The 11,425-nt window shown below is 37.5% G+C and overlaps 1 protein-coding gene across 1 annotated transcript; it reads right to left on the bottom strand.

Annotated features, from left to right (window-relative positions):
* Positions 1 to 316: 316 nt before the first annotated feature.
* LOC127442971 (forkhead box protein Q1-like) lies at positions 317 to 1,816 on the bottom strand. The gene has a single exon (XM_051701433.1). The coding sequence runs from the start codon at positions 1,651 to 1,653 to the stop codon at positions 760 to 762; it is 894 nt and encodes a 297-aa protein (XP_051557393.1). The 5' UTR covers positions 1,654 to 1,816; the 3' UTR covers positions 317 to 759.
* Positions 1,817 to 11,425: the final 9,609 nt, after the last annotated feature.

Here is an 11,425-nt window from a genome sequence, read left to right as displayed (position 1 = left end):
AGGAACAGCCATGGTGAATTTGTGTCCCATACAGAAATCTGAGATATGGTCACATATGAACATAAATCTAAAACTATATGTACATATTTAAATCCCACTAGTATTTGGGAAAATGTTACTTCAATTGTGTAATATTTTGTGCACATATGTACAAGTATGTGACATTTTTATATCATTGAAAACCATATATGAACATATATTTAGTATACATGTTTTGCATTGCCATCATATTTCATGGCAGAATTCACAGGATCTTAAGAGACATCTTGATGAGATATCTGATGGAACTCATCGATTAGTAAGGATCAATGCCAATTCGTGTTTCATTTGAAAATAGATTTTATTATCCAGTATAAAATGTGCATGCTGTCAGGAAAATGAAGTAATTCCAGTTTACGACTTTGATGCAACATCCTCAGCTTCTCTTTAAGAACTCAGGTTGAGCTTGTCTAAGTAAATCTGAAATGAATACAGGTATACTTTTACTTTCATAAGCTCATCAGAACAATCACAAAAAACACACATTATAAATACACACATGAACAAACGCAATCGTTCAGTAGGACAATAAACAACAGACAATTAAATAGTTTACTGTTCACTTTGTGTGTTCACTCCACTCAAACTTTCTCGACAATGTCCCAAAACCAATCAGTTTGGTGACGACATGCAGCCTGATGAAATGAACTTTGCGAATAGTCTTTGACAAGTCATGAGTACAGAAAGTGCCAACGTTCCCCAACCCAGACCCTCACACCATTAAGACAGCAAATAGTCAATCTTGAACGGGTGATAGCCCGCTAAAGCTGGCACAGGTGCCACGGCGGTAGTGTGAGGGATCGAGAGGAACTCGGATGTCAGCTGGAACGGGAAGAGGTCCCTTTGGTGACGGCAGCTCAATGCAGGGTCCTCGGGCGCTCCATAGGATCGAAGCACCTGCGAGTGCGGGAGAGTGACGGGGGAGCCACGCATGACATAAGGGAGCATGTCCACTCCCCCTAGCCAGGTGTCAGTTTTGAGAGCGGGGCGTTCCTCTTTCCTAAAAGGTCGACTGAGGATGCTGTCGATGGCGAAGGAGCTCGTGAACTTGGAACTGGAAGGAGGTGTAGTGTCCACTAAAGCAGCTTGGCTCGGCCCCTCTGGCTCTTTGCCGGTTTTTTTGTTGATGCGCTTTCTCCTCCGCCGAAACACTCCATCCGCAAAGGTGTACTCGCTGTGCGGGTTCAGCATCCAGTAGTTGTCCTTGCCCCACGGTCTGGAGGGATCCCGCAACACCTTCAGAAAGCAGTCGTTCAGAGACAGATTGTGGCGCACGGAGTTTCTCCATCCCGTATAGCTGCCTCGAAAAAACGGGAACTTTTTCATGAGGTAGTCATTGATTTCGGCGAGGGTCAGTCGACCTGAGTTCGAGTCGCGGATGGCCATGGCGATCAGAGCGATGTAGGAGTACGGCGGCTTGGGTCTCCGGGTGTATGGCTTGCCTTTGCTCTCCGCGCACGGAGTAACAGGTGCCGGACTGTGCGCAACGCAGTCTCCATCCGAGCCCAGCTCCTCCTCCGCGGACAGCGGGGACGGGATACTGCCCTCGGCGTCGCTGCACAGCTCCACGGGCTTAGAGTCGTAGTGACCCCCACAAAAAACTTCCAGTTTCATGTTCAGACGTGATTTGGTGACACTGGATTAACTGTCCAACCCTTGGTTCCACATACGGAGCTAAATACCCACGCAGCGCTGTCAAACACAATCCAAACCGTGAGAGTGACAGAACTCGTACCTGCTGCTGAAGTATAAGTGCATGTAACATCTCGAGCAGGCGCTCATCTGGCTAATATAGCCGCTCACCTCCGGGTATGCCTACAGGGGGCGGGGCCTGACGAGCTGTCTTTAAGTCTTAAAATCAATCTTTGCTAAACAGACAAGGATCATGCTGCACACCCTGTTTGAAAATAAAGCGGTCAGGCATATATGAACAAATATCTGTTAGAGTGGTGATGGATTGCTTTGTTGATCTGAGCCGGGTTGCGTCACGGCTTGGTAGGTTCACCTGTGTTTTTGCTCACCTTTGTCCGCGCATTCCCAGAAGACTTTCACCTCAGGAAACCAGGTGGCGTGCGTTTATCAGAGATGGTTGTTTTTGCCCGTGTGCCTTGGCGCTTAGTGTACGAAAATAGTTTAGCAGCCTATAGAAAGCATTCTTTAATCAATGCAGGTCTAAAGTTAAAGTTATTAATGTACTGTATATGATTTGCAAGACTATTTAAAAGGTAGTTGGCTATAGCCTGTAATAAACAGAAGAAATAATAACTGGCAACATATGGGCCATTTCCATTTCAAAAAGGTGATTTTTAAAGTACATTTCTGTAGGATTTTAAACATCTAATCAGACAAGGAATATCTTTAAAGGGGTAGTTCACCCAAAAATGAAAATTCTCTCATCGTTTTCACACCCTCATGCCATCCCAGATGTGTATGCCTTTCTTTCTTCTGCAGAACACAAATGAAGATTTTTCGAAGAATATTTCAGCTCTGTTGGTCCTTACAATGCAAGTGAATGGTGATCAGACCTTTGAAGCTCCAAAAAAACACATTAAAAAACATAAAAGTAATCCATAAGACTCCAGTGGTTAAATCCATGTCTTCAGAAGCAATATGATAGGTGTGAGTGAGAAACAGATCAATATTTAAGTCCTTTTTCACTATAAATATCAATATTCACGCTCACATTCTTCTTCTTTTGTTTTTGGCAATTCACATTTTCTGTGTATATCGCCACCTACTGGGCAGGGAGGACATTTGATATTATATATTATCCTTCTCAAGACATGGATTTAACCGCTGGAGTCATATGGATTACTTTTATGCTGCCTTTATGTGATTTTTGGAGCTACAAATGTCTAGTCACCATTCACTTGCATTGTAAGGACCTACAGAGCTGAGATATTCTTCTAAAAATCTTCATATGTGTTCTGCAGAAGAAAGAAAGTCATACACATCTGGGATGGCATGAGGGTGAGTAAATGATGAGAGAATTTTCATGTTTGGATGAACTATTCTTGAGAATGCTCATGTTTAAGTTGACAAAGTAGAAACAGGCTGGTTGGGGACAGACTTCACTCAAAATAACAGTATATATGACTTACTTGCAGGATCTCACTAAGAGGTGATCACACATCATAACACCCTCATGCCAAAAATCCCCTTCCAAGCAGACACATTTCAAGTGGACTGGCTGTACTGATGACATACAGATAACACTGACACATAGTAGCAGAGGTATTTGAGGTTTTCTCTGGTTTAAGTCTTAACAAAAGGGCAAAAAAAAAAAAGAAAAGAAAAGAAAAGGTGATATGAAAACTCCTTTGATTTGTTCATTTCAATGACGTGACACAGATATTTTTGTGTTCAAACATATTAGGTTATTAAAATCATTACACGGATGTCAAATAAAATTAAGTAGTAAAAGTGATATTAAGTAGTTTGTCATATTTGTTTTCAAAGCATCAATAGGGTTTCTCCTTTTTCTGTTGTAAAGAGATCCTTTCGCTAAGCAGCATTCTTAAGCATGTAGGCAGGGGAAAGCACAACTGCCATGTTTAATAAGATACACATTAATTATTAACAGTTGATTTAGTCATAGAATCATAGACCACCATGCTCCCCAATCTCAGTTAAAGTCACCATTGTTGAAAAATCACTGTGGTGGATATTGAATTTTTTGTGAATTTATGATTTATATATTAGGGTATTTATGCATTAATGCATTTCTACTTATGCATTAATTCATTGCGATTAATTATATAAAAAAATAATGTGTTAAAAAAATGTACGCAATTAATCATGTCTCCGGACCAGAAGGAAGGAATATTCCTTCCAAATGAGCAATTCAAGCACCTGTTTTCTCCAGGTGAAAAAATGAAAGATTTGGTGCATAACGTGGGGCTATTTAAAGTATAAACAAGCCCAAAACACACCAAGGACTCTTATTTTGAAATAACAAAATGATGAAAAACTATTGGCAAATATCAAAAATATCAGTGTAGATTTTTGTCGATAACTGATAGTTCCAAAAAGCAATTATCAGCACCGATTAATTGGTGAAACAGATATATCGGTCTACCTCTAATAAACATTGTATATATATATAAATATATAAATATATATATATATATATATATATATATATATATATATATATATATATATATATATATATACACACATACACATACATACATATGTATACAGTGCTGTAAAAAAGTATTTGCCCCATCCTGATTTCTTCTATTTTTGTGTACTTACTAAATCCCCAAATCTATGAAACCTGCATTCATAATGGGGTTCAGCTGGACTAGACACACTCAGGCCTGATTACTGCCAGCACTGTTCAATCAAATCAACACCTAAATAGAACAATTTCAGCAGCATGAAGTTGGCTTAAAGGTCTCACCCAGTAACAGACTTTGCCAAGGTCGAAATAAATTCCAGAATTGATGAGGAAAAAGGTGATTGAAATACATGTGTCTGGGAAGGTTTACAAAGCCATTTCAAAGGCTCTGGGACTCCAAAGAACCACAGTGAGAGTCAATAAAATTGGCACAGTAGTGAACCTTCCCAGAAGTGATCGACCTTCCAAATTCCTCCAAGAGCACAGTGACAAGTCATCCAGGAAGTCACAAAAAAGCCAGGGTCAACATCCATGGAACTGCAGGCCTCTCTTGCATCAATAAAGGTCACTGTTCATGATTCCACTATCAGAAAGACACTGGGCAAAAATACCATCCATGGAAGAGTGGCGAGGTGAAAACCACTGCTAACCCAGAAGAACATTAAGGCTCATCTGAATTTTGCCAAAACACACCTTGATAATCCTCAAAGCTTCTGAGACAATGTTGTGTGGACTGATGAGTCGAAAATGGAACTATTTGGAAGACAGGGGTCCTGTTACATCTGGCATAAATCAAACACAGAATTCCACAAAAAGAACATCATACCTACAGTCAAGCATTGTGGTGATAGTGTGATGGTGTGGGGATGCTTTGCTGCTTCAGGACCAGGGTGACTTGCAAAAATGAGGGAAACATGAATTCTGCTCTCTGCCAGAAAATCCTAAAGAAGAATGTCCGGTCATCAGTTCGGGATTTCAAGCTCAAGTGCAACTGGATTGTGCAGCAAGACAATGATCGAAAGCATAGGAGTAAGTCCACATCTGAATGGCACAAAAGAAGCAAAATTAAAGTTTTGGAGTGGCCTAGTCAAAGTCCTGACTCTGAACCAATTGAGATGTTGTGGCAGGACCTTAAAAGGGCAGTTAATGCATGAAAACCCACCGAAGTGGCTGAACTAAAGCAGTTCTGCAAAGAAGAGTGGGGCAAAATTCCATCACAGCGTTATGAAAGACTGATCTCCAGTTATCACAAACTCAAATATTTAGATAGCAGTAATCCCACACAGAGTGGTTTACAGATATTAATTAATGTATGTGAAAACAGGTTTACTGCTTTTACAGCGGCTCTGTAAAATTGAGCAATAAAGCGCAACAGTATGGGTTCAGGAAATAAAATTGTAAAAAATAGTTTTACTGACAAAATACAAAATTTGAAAAACAAAATTATGAAACTACTTGTTTTATTGACAGATTTCTGGTATGAACTACACTAGCCATAATCCCTAAGAGAGATCCACCAATCAGAGAAGTGATCGCCCACTCACATAATGCATTGCAAATTACTTCATTGAGTCAAATTCCTACATTGTTAAATGATTTACATGCAGTGTTGGGTGTAATCTGAATACAAAGTAATTAGTTACTGTAATATAATTACATTCTTGACAAAAAAGTAGTGTAAAACATTACATTTTATTGTTTGCAATCAGATTACAGTTACTGCCTTTAATTAGCGTAGTAACTTTTATATGCATTACATGGGTTACACATGCTCTATTGGTTGGTTTCATATGGTTCCACTTCCATTACTAGCTACTGCAAAAGGTGGAGGAGACCACAAGTATAGCTATAATTTCATTATAATTTAACTTCAGAGTAATAATTCATTGTATAGCTGTGAGACTGTGAAAAGCTTTAAGGGTGTGACAGACAAAAATGATGATGGCATACCGCATTTAGTCCCAAACTAATTTATCAAAGCTAATCTATTGTTGACTAATCTTTTATAATAAGTTGTCTATTGAATGTCTAAAACCTATTTCCACAACGTATTCTTTAGATCTCATATTTGCAAAAGGCTAGACTGATCTATTTGGTGACTAAAAATGATAAAATGTCTATGATTTCAATTAGATTTGTAAATGTCATTTTTAGGTTTGCTCATTTAACAAAAGCTCTTTTGTAAAATAAACAGTTAACTAATTATTGTCATACAGAAATAGTTAAATCTGTTGACTCATTCAGCTAAGTATTTGAAGAATCTTGGTGTACAATGGAGATTATTAAAGGAGATTCTCTGCTGAAGTCTAAATTTAATCAAGACACAAAACCTCCAGCATCTATCACGTTAAGTTTGATTTTAATGAGCATGGTTAACTTTATTTATAAGACTTGCATAAAATCAGCATATTTTTAAAGTTACATTAATAATTGTCTGCACTACATCAATAATGTCCACCTGGTTTTCTCTACTTAATCAAATTTTAAGTGCACTGCAATAAGCATAAGACTTTGGATGTAATACTCTTATTCTGTTATTTAAATGTGGCTCATTATAACGCAATCAAATTCATGATGTGAAATGGCAGAGTTATTTTTCTTCCTTTAGAAAAAATGGGTTTTTCTCGATGAAGCACTGGCCTGGACCTGCTTACTCCACACTACCCTAGCCAAATAAATATGGCACTTACTGTGGTCTATAGCCCAGCGCTATGCAGGGCAGGTTCAACAGAAAATTATGATGGACCAGTGGAGTTATAGACATGTGCACCCTCTAATTTCCCCCTCCTGTGTTTATGTGTGGCTTTCCAGAATGAAATTGTTTCCAGTAATCTGGAGCGCACAGCTAACAGGCACAAGCATAAACAATTGTGAGTGTAGGCCATTCCTGGTGGGTTTTTTCTTCAGCAGTGTTCATGGAATTGAGAACTTTATGACAAGTAAAAAGGAGCTTTCTCTCTCCTTCTCTATGGCTCTTTTCCAGAACCATGTGAGCTGCCTTGCTATATAGTAGCCTATATAGTAGCCATTCAAACAGGATGTGCTCTTGCATTCAAAATAGCTATATGGAGTGGAAAAGACTGGAGGAAAACACGGGGGTCTCGAGATGCGTTTTTTTAAATAGCTGAACTACTTTTAACTTGACATGGCGTCTCAAGAATGCAGCGGTTATAGGAGGAGATGCTGAGAAGTCAGCGAGGCATCACGCTAAACAGTCAAAAATGTCCTTCTGACACAAATGTACATAGACAAACAATTAGAAATAGCCCAGACGGAATGAATGCTTCCTTTATGATTGGCCCCTCAGTCATCATCCATGTGAAATGAAACCTCATTTGTGAGTGTTGACTTGGAACGCTCTACATAGGAAGCAACTTCATGCCTCATACCAATAGTGTTACTCACATTAATCACACTCACAACTGAAACTTGACCCACAATTGATTTAATTCACATGTTGCTAAGATTAAGGCGTGATATTCTAATAAGCATAAAAATCATAGCATAAACAAATAGTGGGTAAAATAGTGCATTTTAAAATGTAATCAAAATGTATTAAATGATGATAGTGTCAATAAAAAAAGCATGTCGCAAATAAGCAAAATAATAAATGTCGCAAATAAGAGCCACCATGTGGTGATGATGTAGGAATATGATTTTTAATTTTTAATTTTTTTAAAAGCAAGTCATATATCAAATGAAAGCTCTCATTCTCAGGAATGTTACCATAACACTAAAGTTTGAATGATTATCAAATGATTATCACAGAGTAAAATACAGTACAATCTCTGTTAGAAAACAAAGACAAACGTCTCATGTTCACTTTGATCATTGCTCCTGTAAGCCCTAAGTAGCTACAAACTCTATATGAACTCTTACCTTAGGTTGCTTTCTTCAAAATGAGCCATTGTCTACTTGTCTGTGAGTTTCCTTGGGTAAATAATCTATCGAAATAATCTTATATGAGGATCTCAGATTTCCAACAACACATAGATTACACTTCTAGTCCACTCTGAGGCCGAGATATTAAATAAAACAATGGGGAAGGTGCATGCGATCACAATTTACTGACTGTCTATGGACGAGCACATGACATTTTTTTCTATTCAGCCACCTTTTTATTATAGATTTTTATTTTTTACAGAGCAATAATATTCCATAAGAAGCTTGAAGCATTGCACTCTCTGCAAAATATACTTGCAATGATGTCTAAAAATTTTGCCAGAAGAATGTATGTTAGAAGGCACAACCTTTTGGAACAGCCTTTAGGCAGCTCATTAGATTTTGGAACGGAGCTTATCTGCCCTCCTGCTAAACATGTTTAGAAGACGATGAACTGTACCCCATTGTTCTTGTTTAATTGACCAGTTTTGTACTGACAAAAGTAATATTTAAGCCTGAGGTAACTGTCTAATGAAATTTGTATTCAAAATACTCTACAATGTACTCAAACTAGAGCCTCACTATCAATATAATCAAGTCTTCAAACAGTAAATCAATGCTGTTCGGATCAATTAAAGTTGTGATGTCACTGAAGCAACAGCCCTAACTTTATACCTTGTTGACTAACCACTGGTGTAATTTATTTTCCACAGATCTTTTCACACCTTTCTCAGTCTTTCATAACATTTGTTTGCTAATCATAATCAGAAACTGTGTTTTTATGTCAGGGGTGATTCCTTTCAGTCACATTACATCGAAAATAATCCAGGAACAATGTAAATGCTGAAAACACTTCCCATTTCTTATGTTGTTGACGTCACTGGCTGTATGTCGCAACAAAGATAGGCTAAACATGGTTTGTGCCAACTACAACATGTTTTGTCTAGTGAATTATTGGTTGGCGAGAGCTTGAAACTATTGACATTCAAGAGTCCACACACTAAAACTATAAACACAAGCCTAATTTTTCCAAAAGTTTTTCATATTAATTTCAATGATTGATTTTAAGAAAAATTTTCTTACTTTTGTACCTTAAGCAATTTTAGTACTGTTTTGGGTCCACACTTGTGTCCGATGTAAAATCTGGGTTGTGAAGGAAAACAGGTTGACACCCCTGCTCTAGTAAATGACTGAGCTTATGGATGATTAATGAGCAAGGTATGATGGGTCTCGGCCAGTGTTTAGTCACAAAGCAAATAAAGCTCTGTAATGTAACTGTTTGTCACAGTTGCTGGTGTTTGCCACTAGTGGATTAATTATGAGGCAATAGTAACTACTATTTCCTAAACATCAAACTGAAACTGTGGCGTAGGGAAATCTGTGTCTGAAATGTCAGAATGACTAATGCTGCGTCCCATTTCGCCTACTTATACTATGCCCTTGGATTGCGTACTCTTTTTGGATAGAAAAGTGTATACTTTTAAGTGTGTAGTAAAAAAGTGTGAAATTTGTATTCTTTGTGCATATCACCACCTACTGGGCAGTGATGAGAATTTATAGTAAAAAAGGAAAACAATCTGTTTCTCGCCCTCATCTATCATATTGCATCAGAGAACATGGATTCGTATGGATCCCTGGAGTCATGTGGATTACTGTTATGCTGCCTATATGTCCTTTTTGGAGCTTTAATGTTCTAGCCACCATTTACTTGCATTAAATGAAGCAACAGAGCTGAGAATTTTTCTAAAAATCTCCATTTTTGTTCTGCAGAAGAAAGAAAGTCATCACGTCTGGGATGGCACGAGGGTGAGTAAAGGATGAGAGAATTTTCATTTTTGGGTGAACTATCCTTTTAATTTGTCTTTAACATGATTTTCTTGAAGCATTAGCATTTCCTTGACGTCGTGTTGCACTTCTGTCTTACCGAACAATTCAGATGTAGTATCATTAAATGGACAATGCCAAACCAAAACAAGACGTTCTCTGCAGTCGCTTTTCACGTTGAGTTCAAAGCGGCACGAAAATGTAAACGCGGCTTCATGAATACTGTAGTAAAGTGGATAGCCAATCTTAATATTGTGGAGGATGAGGGTTTAAGTGATGTAATGTCCACTGAAATGAATACAAAACTACAGGGACTAGTGCTTCAATTAGTCAGCCTACTTAGATTTTGGGAAACATTTAAAGTTATTTCAATTGGTGCTATTTTAGAGCATTTCTATCTTTATACTGTGGAAGTCTTTTCCTGGAAAATGTTAATAAAACATTATTGTAACAAATTGTTTTGTTTTGTTTTCTAAGAAGGAACTAACATTTTTAACAGGAAAATAAGTGTATATAGAGTCAAATTTTAGCACGATTAATCGCAAATAAACATGAAAGTTAAAATGTGATTAATCGCGATTAGATATTTTACATAAATAAAAGCACACAGCTAAGATGATAATGATTATTAATAACTCAAACCTTTTTCTGTTCCCTGTGTAAATGGAGCAGCTGATATTTTGCAATTTAATGAGCCGATCAGTGTCTTCATCCTACAGTGAGAATGAAGTAGTTTACATCAAGCAAGAGATTGTGGGCAATATTCGCAGAAAAAGTAGTCACGAGTCCACACTCCGAAAATCTACCAGAAATAGTAGACAAACTTTAGGACACTCCTTTCAACATATGATTTGGGACACATTAATTCTAATCTCGGATACTATTTAGGGTGGATAGGGTGCAAATTGGGACGCAGGCACCTAATAATACTGAATGTTTTGGAGCAAAAATCTAATTATAAAACTACTGTTAACGTCAATAGTCTATGGTTTATTTGCTTTTTTAAATGTATGTATGTATGTTTGTACTGTATGTATGTATTCATTAGTTTTAGTTCATTTATAATTTTTTTGACAGCTTGAAAAATCATAAAAGAACTTGTCAAGAACTTGTAAACTGATGTAGACAATTGCCTGAGCCTTAAAATATTGCCTCATTTACCTTATTCACTTTCTTTGCAAAACACAACATCACATAGCACAAAGAAGGAAAAAAATATCCAAAAATTTATGTGCGTGCAACGTAGCTGATAAATGACGTCATGTTCAAATATTTTTTGGATCTACATTAAGATAAATAAACATCCTAACAGACACCAGATCAAGGGCTGACCCAAACACCCAAACGGTTGCATGCCTGTAATTCCACAGCCATTCCAAGCATTGCTTTCTGTTATTTTGACACTTCTTCATGTATACTTGTACATTCTTCACATATTACTTCATCATGCAGATAATTACAGTCATTAGCTAGCCTTTTCCATTTAATAGTAAGCCTACCCATAAAAGCATTATGCTGTTTAAAAATGTGCACCCAATATAATGATGGCTTTAA

Source organism: Myxocyprinus asiaticus, chromosome 6 (assembly GCF_019703515.2).
Source record: "Myxocyprinus asiaticus isolate MX2 ecotype Aquarium Trade chromosome 6, UBuf_Myxa_2, whole genome shotgun sequence".
In the NCBI taxonomy this organism is placed as follows: domain Eukaryota; kingdom Metazoa; phylum Chordata; class Actinopteri; order Cypriniformes; family Catostomidae; genus Myxocyprinus; species Myxocyprinus asiaticus.
The sequence above is the reverse complement of the archived record's forward strand: the minus strand, read 5'-3'. Positions and strand labels throughout refer to the sequence as shown.